The sequence below is a fragment of the Sciurus vulgaris genome, assembly GCF_902686455.1.
Source record: "Sciurus vulgaris genome assembly, chromosome: 7".
Lineage (NCBI taxonomy): Eukaryota > Metazoa > Chordata > Mammalia > Rodentia > Sciuridae > Sciurus > Sciurus vulgaris.
In genome coordinates this window covers 54655611-54670059 of record NC_136467.1, presented here as the reverse complement: position 1 = coordinate 54670059, position 14449 = coordinate 54655611, and the positions used below count along the sequence as shown (strand labels likewise).

General features: G+C 33.3%; 2 protein-coding genes across 3 annotated transcripts in view; one reads left to right on the top strand and one right to left on the bottom strand.

Annotated features, from left to right (window-relative positions):
* WASF1 (WASP family member 1) overlaps positions 1-14449 on the bottom strand; it is a 153857-nt gene that overhangs the window by 69208 nt on the left and 70200 nt on the right. The window lies entirely within an intron of this gene.
* Positions 1-14449, top strand: part of CDC40 (cell division cycle 40) — a 43485-nt gene that overhangs the window by 9006 nt on the left and 20030 nt on the right. For both annotated transcript variants that reach the window (XM_079149129.1, XM_079149128.1), the window contains 4 exons: positions 4009-4095; positions 6787-6916; positions 12011-12094; positions 13496-13635. In XM_079149129.1, the coding sequence (XP_079005255.1) occupies positions 4009-4095; positions 6787-6916; positions 12011-12094; positions 13496-13635 (441 nt within the window). The remainder of the gene's footprint in view (positions 1-4008; positions 4096-6786; positions 6917-12010; positions 12095-13495; positions 13636-14449) is intronic.

Genomic DNA, 14449 nt, shown 5'->3' with positions numbered 1-14449 from the left:
GGAATAGAAGAATATCTGGAATTTAAATACATTAGTATCAAACATATCATGATTTCTAAAACTCTGAAAAGCATTTTTAATATGTTATTACATTTGAAATAATGTTGTAAAATGTAATCAACTTTTTTTCTCCCAATATCACCACTCAAGACACTAACTGGTCCCTATTCAAATGACAGCTCTAAAACTATAGAGTAATTTGGTATCTGAGGTAAAAGAAATATGTTTTCATTTATTCATGTGTCTCTATATCTAGAAAAAAAATATTTGTTGAATGAAAAATGAATCTGAAGGTATATAGTTGCTTTATTAAGGTGCCTGTGCCCTAACTACACAAAATTAAATGAACAATGTCGACTCCAAGCATCTCCCAGCACCTCTAAATATCTATCACTCATCATGTCAAAGAGAGCCCTCTTTTCGGAGTTTAATCTTCCATCTCTGTCCTGGATTCTGTCATCTCTCCTTCCAGGATACCTTTGATTATCTCCTCATTCTTGTGTTTCTTTCTGCTGTCTCCTTTCCTCTAGCAGTATGACTGACTCTGCCTCAGACTTAATCATTTCTTATCTAAATTCTTATATTAACCAATACCCCTTGCTGCTGACTTTCTGTGGTCCACCTCGGTGCCCAAATCATTCCAGCAAAGGTTTTTTTGTGATGTAATTGCCAAATGATCTTTAGTTATCCTTATCCTACTTAATTTCTCTATGGATTTGCCTTTTCTTTCTTCCCTTTAATTTAACGAGTATTCATTGAACATGTGCTGAATGTCCTGCATTCTAATAAGTAGTAAGAATTTAAAATGTAAGTAATAGCTATGTGAACCAATAACATATCACAAGTACTAACAGGAATGAAACATTTAAAACCTTTTTTTTTTTTTTTTTTTTTGTTATAGAAGGACACTCTATTTTATATATTTTTATGTGGTACTGAGGATCAAACCCAGTGCCTCACACATGCTAGGCAAGCGCTCTATCACTTAGATACAACCCCAGCTCAAGAAAGCAACATTCTTTAGAACTGTGGCCAGGAGGTGGGAACAAATCGGGGGCAATACGATAATTTATTATCAGGTAACAAAGTGAATGACTGTGATACACGGTAGTAACATTGCCAGTAGCATTGAAAGGATTAGAGTATTTGCTATTTAAAAAAAATAGCCATCAGTGTAATATGTTAAAAGTGGGGGTATCATAAACCAGAAAAGGAGGTGCTATAATAGACTAGGCAAGATGTGCTAAAGCCCTGAACGAGGACAGTAGTAGCTAGGATGTGGACAGAGAGAATAGAAGTGGGATTGCTGGAGAAGATTCACAGGCAGATTAAGACTCAGTCAGTGCCTGGCTTATTAATGAAGGTGCCATGGGGGAATGATATATAATGATATGTTCTGTAGTATGGTGTTTTGTGCTGTCACATCCATATATAATGAAAATCAGTAGGAATTTGGATTTGAAGATCCAAAAGCCAAGAGTGGAGTCAGGGCTGCAAAACAAACAAACAAAAAAAAAAAAGTTGAGGTTGGGGGACAGTAACTGAAGTCATGAGAAGGATGAGAAAAAAATAATGATAGTTTTAAAACTAGAGAGGAGAGAAGTTTTAGGGTGATAGCCGATACACTGTATAGATCTTTGAGAATAGCCTGCTTTGGTAAAGGGGCTTTTGTAAGATGTTTTAAGAGTGGTAAGGTTTTGGAACAATAACTTTGTGCCTATGGTATTATTTTTCTTGTTGGTTTTCCTTCAGTCTTTGGCTAGCCTAACTACCAGGCATTCATTTGTGGTATTTCTTCTCTATATCACTGTCAACTTTATTAAGTTCTACCTGTTTTGCAAACTTTTCAGTGTTTACATTGGCCTTGTATGTGTTGACAGGTGTACTGTACCATCAGCAAGAGGTCAACAGTAAAGAAGATAACATGATCATAGTAGTTCTAGGAATCGATTTACATTTGTGCATACAAAATCTACCTTGTATAGCTTACATTTTCAGTGGAGGCAGATTGATAGTAAACACATATATGTCAGGTGATGGTAAATATAACGAATAAAATAAAGTAAGGTAAGCAGAAAAATAAGGGTAAAGCAGAAAAAAAATGAGCAAGAGATTTTAAAAGAGAGAAAAATATTGTGGATATTCAGGCAGAAACATTCCAAAAAGAGAGAACAGGTGCACAGCCCCTGAATCAGGATTGTCCTTTGGTATAGTCCAGGAATAACACATGAACCACTGAGGCCGGGGTTAAGTGAGCACAGGCTTAGTGTTAGATGAAGAGAGAAGTTGCTGGGGCAGGACAGATCGTGGAGAGTTAATTCTCAATTTATTACACTAAGGTTACTTATTTTATAACAGCAATTTTATAAGCCAGCATTGCTGAAATGTGATTCATAGATGATATTTAATTTCCTTAAAATTCTTGGTATAACTTGAATATCCTAACTAAAGGAAAAATACTTACAATCAAATAACATGTTTTTAATATGTGAATGGTTAGGCATTATAAAACACGATGACAAAAATGCCCTGTAAAACTAGACTAGGGAATCATGCTCACTTTCTGAGAATAACTAAAATGGGCCTGTAGGTTTTTAGTAGGCTTTTACTTTGAGTGGGGAAGATACTTGGGGGGTGGGTTACAGCAATAACTAACATAATCTGACTAATATTTTGGAAGAATTGCATTAACTCCTGTGTGGATTGAGGCTGTGCATAGACAAAGACAGAAAGCAGGGAGGCTGGTTAAGAAACTATTATAATAATTCAGATGAAAGATAATAAGTTGAATTGAGGTGATGAAAAGTAGTTGAATTTTGGACATTCATGGAAGGCACATTTGCTGATGGATTGAATATAGAGTGTGAAGAAAGAATAGTAGAGATAACTTGAGATTTTTACCTGAGCAACTAGAATGATGTAATTGTGATTGACTTAGAGAAGGCCAGAAGGGTTTGTGGGGGCAGGGAGACCAGGCATAATTTGAGCTGTCTCTTAGACACCATGGAAAAAAGATGCCAAGTTCAGTGGTTTGACTACATGAGGCTCAAGAGAGGTTCAGGCTAGAGAAGCCAGTTTGGGAATTGATATATATTTGTTAAGTGGTAGGTTAAAAAGATAGACTGCCAGTGATTCTGCAGTGAAAATGAGACTTTTATAGTGTTCATTAACCTGGGAAATGAATTTTAGAAGGTTGAAACATTGACATGGATTATAAGACTTCAGATTTAGAAGATTGAGAACCTGCTATTTCTTTTGTTTCCTCTGCCATATCCAAGAGAGTGCCATCTGTTTACACATGTAAAAAGTTTGCGGAATAAAAAAGAAGTGCCTATTTCCAATGAATTTGGAACTAGAGGATCTTTTTTTTTTTTTTTTTTTTTTTTAACAGTACTAGGGATTGAACTCAGGGGCACTCTACCACTGAGCTACATCCCTAGCCCTATTTTGTATTTGATTTAGAAACAGGGTCTCTAACTGAGTTGCTTAGCACCTTGCTTTTGCTGAAGCTGCTTCGAAGTCCTGTCTCAGCTTCCTGAGCCACTGGGATTGCAGTTGTGTGCCACTGCACCTGGCCAAGGATCAGGTTTTTTGAGTTAATAAAAAAGAAGAGTTAGGGGCTGGGGATATAGCTTAGTTGGCAGAGTGCTTGCCTCACATGCACAAGGCCCTGGGTTTAATTCCCAGCACCACCAAAAAAAAAAAAAAAAAAAAGAATGAAGGAAGTTTTAAGACTTTTGTAGTGTTAATAACTTCTTTAGAAATTTTTAATTAATAAATTCAGTTTTTTGAAAGTAAAATGATTGTTACATATTTTCACCTCTAAAATTAACTATGTATAATACTTACATATTTTATTTATCTTTGATTATTAGAAGTATCAACCATATGGTACTAAGGTAATAATCATAAAATCAGTGTTAAAAAAGACTGATGTGAGTTTGATGTAGTTTCTAAAATAAAATAATTGCTTATCCAGTCTTTAATATTCATTTGGTTTTCTTTTAGGAAGATTTAGAGACTGGAGTTCACCTTGACCCTGCTGTCAAAGAAGTCCAATATAATCCTACCTATGAGACTATGTTTGCTCCTGAGGTAAGAAAACATATTCAAGGTTCTGCCTTTTGCTAAAGGATTTAAGTTATGCATAGGTAGATAAACAGTTGGTGAATTTTAAAGTTTTTTCACAAAAGTATACTATTTAAACTTTTGGAAAATATTTTTTTGTATTCTGCAAAAATCTAAATAGTATGCTTTTGTGAAAATATTTTTAAAAATCCACTGCTACTCCTTCTGCACAGAAATGTACGATACCAGAGATCTATGTCTTTTGCAAAAGATAATCTGAAAATATCTGATGTGAATGTAACTGTTCCTTTTCCCATTGATAAGGAAGTATTGTAATTAACCACAAAGAAAAAGAATTTGATTTATTAGCATCAATATAGAATACAGTAGAAAACATTTGGTTACAAATGCCTTGGAAATGTCATTCTAACATACTTTGATGCCTAGTGAAACAAAGGATCATATTGGATTTTTTTTTTTTTCTTAGTATAAATGATAATAGAAGCTTTAATAAAATGGAGGGGGAGAAAAAACAGAAACAATTCCCTATTGTCTGTTTAAGGAAGTCTTGGAGTATTATCCATGTAGGACAGTTTATAGAAGACATTACATTCTTAGATATTAAATGGATAAGAGTATTTAATTGACCAACAGGTCAGAAAAGTATAAAATTATAAAATAAAATATTAGATTTCAGTGGCAGAAACTTTAAGAAGCATGTTAAAGTTGAATGTGAGGAGCTATATCATGTTGCATCTTGGAAAATTGGGCACTTTTTAAATAATTTTCATTTGTGGCATATACTTCCTGATATATCAGAATCCTAGAGTAATTTCATATACTTTACCTGCTCAAGTTTCTATAGTCACTTAAAAGAGAGCCACTGAATGTGTAGCACAACCAGAGATATCAGTGCTCCAGCTGTTCTCTGAGCATTCAGTAAGCAAAACCTATAGTACATTTTAAGTTTTATTCTGTTATTTCTTAAATCCTTCTAACCTGTTAAACTGGAGGCTGTTTCATATCCCTTGGCACTGTTTCAGCTGGCCCATTGAAGAGAGGTTGTACATGGTATATGTGCTTCATGGTTTTTTTAAATTGAAAAATATTTCAATAAAATCGAGCTACTGAATTCAGAAAACGAGAAAATTGGGAAGTACTATGGTGTATGACATTCGGATGTCAGCCTATTTTCTGTGAAGTCTGCTTTTGAATTTTGAAATCTTATGCATAAGATAAAGAAACTGTGGTATATATATACAATGGAATATTACTCAGCCATAAAGAATGATAAAATTATGGCATTTGCAGGCAAATGGATGAAATTGGAGAATATCATGCTAAGTGAGATAAGCCAATCTCAAAAAGCCAAAGGACGAATGATATCGCTAATAAGTGGAGGATGACACATAATGGGGGGGAGGGAAGGGTTAGTATTAGGGTTAGAGTTAGGGTTAGGGAGGGGCCAAGTATGGAGGAAGGAAGTACTGTATAGAGGGTAAAGAGGGGTGGGAGGGGTGGGGGGAAGGGAAAAAAATAACAGAATGAATCAAACAACATTACTCTATAAAAAAAATAAAATAAAATAAATAAGTAAACTATTGTATAGTTACAGTTTTCAGAACTTACAAGAAAAATTTAAAAGGTCAGTTAAGTTTTTGTGGTGATATTCACAAGGCAATAGGCCTATCATTCTCATGGAATTATCAATGCTTTAATGTTCAGCTTTTTTTTTTTTCATATTAGGGAGCCTCACCTTAAATATATTAACTGGTTTATGTTTGGAACAGTTCCACAGTTGTTAACAATTTAAGAAAGAAGTGATGAGATCTAAAACAGAAGCCAAATTATTATAATTTCCCTCACTGCCAAATGAGTTAGTCATCTGTGATATAACAAATTATGAACTTTGCTTTATGACTAGGATGTGAATCATTTGGCAAAGTTTGGAAAGGTGCCACCAAGGAACTTTGTGAGATTAAATTCAAGTTTCTATATTTTGAGTATCCACTGTTAGAAATAAGATATAATCCCTCTCCTCAAGCTAGTATTTTATCAAAGAGAATGTGCTGTGTTTTTAAAAAGGTAGAGACCAGACTATTTCCTATAATGCCTCTAAAGTACTATTCAAGTTTAAGGAGAGATTGCATCTGGTTTTAAAGATTTTCTTTTTAAAGTTCCATAAAAGAAGTAGTATTTGAAATGAGCAATACAATCCAGGTCAAAAGCATGAGATTTTTGAGTTAGACTACATGGTAGCTCTTGTGTGACCTTGAATATTCTAATGGAAAAGAAACATGACTTTTAAAAAATTACATTATAGTACCATTATTGGCACAGTGTCATCCAAAATTTCCCAAATCATGGATTAGAAAAAACTATAGTCATTCTCAGTTATCCAGAGCAATATAGTCAAATAGGACTTTGTACAGTATCGGATTATAGTAGCTAGTAACCACATGTGAATGCTAAACTCTTGAAATAAATAACTGGGCTCTTCTCTTTCAGTCCCAGGGACTGATTGACAGTGCTAATCAACCATTTCCCACTTGAACTAAACCATGTGAGGCTACCATGGTCCCAAACAGGTTAATTAGCCCCTGATTTAAAATTAAAAAGTATGATCTAGTAGTTTTAGTAATTCTAGCTTTCATATAGTCAGAACTTATGTTTTTCTTCCCCTCTCCACCCCTTTTTTTTCTTCTGATAACATTGCAGTTTGGACCAGAAAATCCCTTTAGAACACAGCAAATGGCTGCTCCTAGAAATATGCTTTCTGGCTATGCTGAACCAGCTCATATCAATGATTTCATGTTTGAACAGCAAAGAAGAACTTTTGCCACATATGGTAAGGTTATAATAAGACTTAAACAGTTTTAAATTTGGCCTTATTGAAGTATGAGTTGTGTGTCCAGTAATCTATTATAGCTTCTGACTTTTAAAATGTATTAATCTAGAGTCTTTCAAATGGACTTCTTATCTGTATCTACAAATGTTTACATAAATGAAAAGGTGAAGTAATATTTTTAGCTCTCATTTTTAAATCCACTATGATTTCTGTGTACTGGAAATATTCTGGGATCTTAAAAATGTAATGCTTTTTATTGTTGTTCTTGGTAATGAACCCTTGTTACTGAATGTGCAGTATGTGCAGATTGCTGTTAAAGTTGATAAATGAAGAGATACTGTTAAGAGGTTACTTTTTTTTAAATCTTACACCCTATTTAACTTAGTAACTCTGTTCTCAAATCTTGTCTCTAAAATGTTCTCTTGATCACTAAGGAATATCAGAAAATAGGATAGTCATAAATTCATTGTGTAAAGTAATTACATCCTGTCATTGGTAGGATTGTTAAAGTTTTGTGCATGGTAACTGTGGAAAGGGATTATTATATATTAGATCGTTTGACCATGGCAATGTTTTAATTGACTTTCAGTGGCCAAAAGTCATCCTTCAGATTGTATACCACTAAAATCACCCAAAAGATTTCAGTCACACTCCCAATCACTGGAACATCATTGCATTGTACCCATTACTTACGTAAGGGGTCCATGTAAATCTAAAGGTGCTTCACATAAAAATCAACTCTGTTGCATCATGAATTTATTGTATTTTAGCCAATACTAAAATAGGGTTTTAAAGAATAGCTTATTTTCTTGGATTTTATAAAGGACTTAAGCAATAATTTAGATAAGTGTCTTCAAAACAAAACAAAGGGTGGGGGAGCTAAATTGTTTATATTGACTTTTCTTCTTAAGCTACCTTATGGGAAGAATAAGCATTTGAAAGTATTCAGTTGGCTTTAGACTTGGGTTAGAAGTGGGCTTATTTAAAAAAAAAAAAAAAAAGCCAATGATTTTTGCCTCTCCTACTAGAAGGTCGTCTGCAACAGAGGTTGAATCAGTGAATTCGAATAAAAAATGAATGTGGGACCATAGTATATTAACCAGTCTGGAATAGAGGAAATGGCCAGTTGCAAAACTAAGAATGTCATGGTCTTGCTCCCTTATGAGAGATTTTTAGAACTGAGAGCAATTTGTTTGAACTTAATAAGTTAACTAGCCTCAGGTTTAACACTGTCTCTTTTTTTTCCTTATACTCAAGCAGTGATCAAATATAGCTTCTGTTAGTGTAAATCTTACAGTTTTCCCATAGAAAGTTCTTACCTGACCAGATAGTAATTTCTAGGCCAGCTTTCTATTTACTTGTTTGTTTTTTCACTCTTACACACTGGGGTTTCTGTTACACAGTCCCTCATTTACAAAGTAGAAGGGAGTACACCTTCCTTTGTATCTTGTGCTACCGTTACCTATGAGACATATTAAGGAGATGGCACAGAAATGCAGTTTTACCTAAGTCTCATATTTATAACTCTGGGATATCACTGCATGGATGTAGAAAAAACATTGATCCTACTTTTCTTCTCATTTTAAATGTAGTAGCATTGTTATAATCTCAGTAAATAACTTCTGGAAGTTGTATATTCTACAGTACATTTAGTTTATCATAGAACCAACCTGTGGAGTCCTTGTCTGTGAAGGTAGTCTCATTTCCTCTTATCACCTCATTTACTGGCAGTGTAGTTGGTTTTTAGTTCCTGTTTGTGGTGTTTCTTCTGACAGCTCAATCTTTCAATGGATGTGTGAATTCTTTTGTCCTATTTTCCTCCCTTTTCTCATGAGTTCTCACCTGGTCCTTTTTTGGTCTTATTTAGGGCTTCTTCTTTTTTTTTTTTTATTCCTCAATTTTATTTTATTTTGTTTTTTTATTTTTACAGCCTGCATTTTGATTCATTGTACACAAATGGGGCACATCTTTTCATTTCTATGGTTGTGCACAATGTAGATTCATACCATTCGTGTAATCATACATGTACATAGGGTATTGGTGTCTGTCTCATTCCACCATTTTTCATACCCCCGCCCCCCCCTTCCTCTCTTTCCCTCTACGTAATCCAAAGTTCCTCCATTCTTCTCTAATCCCCCTGCCTCCCCACCCCCATTATATGGATGATGATCCACTTATCAGGGAAAACATTCAGCCTTTGGTTTTTTGGGATTGGCTTATTTCACTTAGCATGATATTCTCTAATTCTATCCATTTATCCACAAATGCCATAAAATTATGTCTTTATAGCTGAATAATATTCCATTATGTATATATACCACAGTTTCTTTATCCATTCCTCTGTTGAAGGGCATTGCTGGTGGAGTTGCAAATTGGTGCAGCCACTCTGGAAAGCAGTGTGGAGATTCCTCAGAAAACTTGGAATGGACCCACATTTTGACCTAGTTATCGCACTCCTCGGTTTATTCCAAAGGGACTTAAAATTGGCATACTACAGTAACACAACCACGTCAATGTTTTTAGCAGCTCAATTCACAATAGCTAGATTGTGGAACCAACCTAGATGCCCTTCAACAAATGATTGGGGCTTCTTAATGAAGTTTTTTCCTGTTGTTCAGATTTCACTCAAAATGTTTACTACCTCATTCTATGGAAGTGGAAAATAAAATTTTAAATAAATATGTTTAACCTCACCAGTCATTGTTAACACTGTGTTATCTTCAATGTTAGAAACTTTTAATACTTCAAAGTAATTATTTAAAATTCTCTGCTATCATAGTTTAAGGATCCCTTGTATCTTTAGATTTCAAGTTGGTTCCAGTTGTCACTATTAAAAATGTAATGTATATATTATACTTTAGTAAAATCCCTCTTAAAATGTGACAGTAGATATTATTGAAAATAAGACTATAAAACTTTATAGGCTTTTTTCATTGTTGTTTTTTTATATGAATTCTCAAAAGTTGGTCAAAGAATTCTCTCAATTCTGCTCCCACCATGGATGAAGTTCTGTTTCTCCTTCTGTAAGGATCCATATATGTGATTATTTTTCCTGTGTTTGATAATCAAAATATTGTCTCTTTATTTTGAGTTGATTTTTGTGGACTACTGATTTTGAAGGATTTTCCATTTATTCACAACCATTTCCTTGCAAAGTGTTTATAGTGCCTATACTGTTTATAATGTAAATAATCTGTCAGAATATTAGTATTTATAATCTTAAGTGTATATCAATAAAATTAGTATTATTATAGCCATTTCAGATGCTACTACCAGAAGAAAGTAGACGTGAACTCCACTGAAAAAGTGAATTGGAAAATGGGCTTCTGAAAAATAGATAAGAATCTTTAAGAACTACAGTGTGGATACATTAATTTATTTGAGACATAGAGTAATATAAAACCATTTGGACTGAAATTCCACAGTGTTAAAGTTAGAGCTTGTTCTGTCACTGGCTGATTTGACGTAGTATATATGGATAAATATTTAATGTCTCTTATTTGTAAAAGGAGACTAATTTTATTCACTAATCACCTGGAGTAGGAGGGAATGGAGGGGATGATAGAAATGGCAGTTAAAGACCTTTACCACAGAGAAATACAGGAGGAAAGCATAAGTTCCTTTAGTTGAAACAAGACTGTGTATGGCCCGATGAATTGTGAATTGGTGCTTACACAGAGACAAGAAGGACCAGGGCCACCCTTCCCTCTCTTTCATCTTCCACCCCTCCAAACACATCAAATAATGCCATTTATATAGACATAATATCTCCTTTCAGGATAGAATTTACATTCTAGATAAGGTTTTATGGTTGAGTTGGGAATTTTAATTCAGGGTATGTTGGTCTGAATTTTATATGAGCCTTATAAAAGTCTCATTTTCTAAAAAAATTACACATCGAACAAAGAGGTAAAAACTATAACTCATGGGATTTGAACCTGTGATTTCAGAGATTCAACTCCAAAGCTGCTTTTCTGCCATTGAACTCTCCTCTGGCTAAGAACATATTTTAATGCTGAAAAGAACTATATCTAAATGAATTAATAGCCAGGTGGTTGGTTCTATTCTAGCATGTCATGTGTGAGTTGAGCACCTGCATCCTTAGCTTGTTTTAAAAGTACGTTTCATAACAAATCTTTTTCCATTCCCCAAAATTAGTTCCCTTTAACCTTTAGCTGGAAAATAAAAATGTTAAATATGTCCATTAGGATGTGACCTTTAAAAAAATGAGTTAGTACTTTTTATGCATTTTGTGATTGTGCATATGGGCTGTAGGCCAAAGACTAATGAATGATCAGCTCTCTTTTGTGAATATGTCAGATTATTATGAAATGGATTATACCAAACATTTATTATCCTAGCACACCCATTGGAGGAGAAAAATAAAACCGATTTCAGTTATTTAGGTAGGCTTTGTTCCCCTTCACTCTCCTAGACCACTGGAGACCACATTCATATGTAGGTACACCCTTGAACTAATTGAAGGAGTATATCCATACACCAGCTATCCTTACTATCTTCTTTTACCAATGAAATATTACTACTACTTACCAAAGAAATATAAATAATGATTTATGAAGTAGAAATACATTATTTTAAGATTAGAGGGAAGACTGTCCTTACTGGGAATAGCATTTTCAAAATAGTAGCTAGACATTATGTAATTAACTTTTTACCCTATTCTTTTGTAATTTAATAGTTTATGTATTATAAACTATAATATTCATTACCAAAAAGAAAAAGGAATTGGTTTCTAAACTTCCAAACATATAATGCACATGTATTTTTAAGCTCTTCAATTTTTTGAAACTAAAGTTTATTTCATAGCCAGAAAGGCTGTTAGTAATATAATAGCTATATATTAGATTGATCCTCTAAGATATATTTTATTCTGCTGAAGTCATTCAGGGTTCAGCCTAAGATTTGGATTAATTGTGGTAAATGGAACTCAGGAAAGAAGACTTGGTTCATAGTTAAAGAGAACATTTTTAATATGTGGGAAGGAAAATGTGAAGTGGGCATATTGAATAGTAGTTATAAAATGAATTATAAATAACAAAATGGAGTCAGTAGTTTGCACTTTTTTCCTTTCAGGTTATGCATTGGACCCTTCATTAGATAATCATCAAGTATCTACTAAATACATTGGTTCTGTAGAAGAAGCTGAAAAAAATCAAGGTAATTGATTTAAAATAGCTAATATCATGTAGTTATATACACTTCTAATTAGTGTCTTGCAGTAATTAGACAATAGGGGGAAAGCACCCATATTTAACTCTTGACTTTTTAAGTTGAGACAATAGAATGATATAGTTTAGAGCAGTACAGTTTAGAACCTTTATGGTTTCAAGCTTGCTTTTACCATTAGATGTGTTACCTTGTAAGGAAGACAGTGGTTATGTATCACTTTGGGTTATTTTGAGTACTTGGCACATGCCAATCTTATAAAAATCATTCAATAAATTTATAAATAATGTATAGGTAATTTTGGCAGTTGGCTTCTCCTCAGTAATATCAAGCTAAATTTTAACAGAAGTAAAGTTTCATTTTGTGTGTCTGTGAGGCTTGACTCTGAAGGGTTTCTTTAATGACTTGAGTGAATATGTGTTTTAAATGTTTGCGTTCATATTCATCTTTTATAATAAGGCATTATACTTGCTAAATGCTGACTTGTCACAAATCTCATCAGACCATTGGAGTCTTATCTATAAAATGCCATTAAAAAAAGAAAGTTCAAGTAACATAGGGACTTAATACTTCTACTTAATAAAGGTAGACCCTATAAGATCAAACTGCCTTCTGTGTTTATGTTTGATTATTGTTAAAATAGTTTTAAATGCTTTTATTGTAACACAGGCTAAAGGAAATTGATTTGAATTAATATGGACTTTTTTTCCCTTTATTTATGTATATGTAGCTAGATTCTTAGTTAACTTATCACCATGGCTCCTATAAACCTTTCTTTTTCCAGCTTAACAGTATAACCTCCTACTGATCAATTGAGAAATCTCAGAAACATCCTTCTTCTTCATTTCTTTTTACTAAAGTTGATATTGAAGATCAGGTTTAGATTGAGATCACATGAAAGAAATACAAGATTCTTGTGAAACCTTGTTTATTTTATATTGTTCTGTTGCAAGCATAGTAAAAATACGTTACCAAGTACTTACTGTAGTTTTAATTCAGCTGTTTTTAAGCAATAAATGACAGTTCTTGCTTTCAAATGTAGCTTTATCACTATTTAGCAATGTCAAGTTGTCGAGTTTCTTTCAGAATTAGTAAAAGTCCATTAAAAAGACTGTGTACCATTGTAGGGTTGCATATCTTTTTTAAATTTTAAATATATCAAAATTTACAAGACACAACAGGGTTAGAAGGAAGCATCTTTCCCCAGAAGCTTCAATCCCTTTTTATGTAGTTTGAGCTAGTATATGTGGCAGATTCATAAACATTTTATTTTTGTTTTTGGTCACTTGAACAATCACCTATCTTTAACTATATAAAATCATTTATATGGTGATATTTCCTAAGAAAATGTATATATTTATATATTTTTTTTTTTTGTGGTTGTTAATGTAGGTTTAACTGTATTTGAAACTGGTCAAAAGAAAACAGAAAAGAGGAAAAAGTTCAAAGAAAACGATGCATCTAATATTGATGGTTTCTTGGGACCGTGGGCAAAATATGTGGATGAAAAAGATGTAGCCAAACCCTCAGAAGTAAGCTTTGATGTTTTTCATTTCCAATTCAAGTATATGCTATGTCTCTACAATTCATATCTCTATTAATAAACTTGAGATTCTCTTAGAGAACCAAATGACTCATCAGAATTTCTCTGCGTTGGTTAATTAAGAAAATACAGTAAAATTTCTTTGGTTTTCTTTGCACTATTTTTATTTACTTTTTTTCTGCTTTACTTTCTTTGGTACTTTCTTATTAGAATATTGAACAATTTTTAATAAAAATTGCCTTTATAATGCTCTTAAGCTGCTACAGGAGAACTGTTCTTCTGGTACTAGGCATTTAGACGGAACTATAGGATCAGTTTTTTTATCATACTGGAATTGATGGTGGTTTTAATTATTCATTTATTCAAAATCTTAAATTTTATCTACAATATTTTTGAAAAGTATTACTAAGAAGTTGGTAAAGTGAAACTACAGAACTCCACCCTTCACTTCCCCACCTCCATAATCCCATTTGTCTCTATGAACCAGGCACCAGCATAGGTCCTGGGATACAGCAGTGGACAAGATCAAGAAAATTCTGACCTTGTGCAGCTTATCTTCTAGCTGTTCTTTATGCCTGCATATCTTAAAAATGTACATATGCTGCTATTTCTTTACTTATTTTAGACTTGTTATAATAGATGTAGATTTACAACTCTCCCACTTCCCTCATGCCAAAACAGTTACAAATATATAGTAATTGCTTATATACCCTCAAGACTATGTAAGAATTATTTATTGAAGAACAATGTTATGTACTCAAATTCAGTTTCCTTTCCTTTCTGGTACCAGATTTTCTAATTGC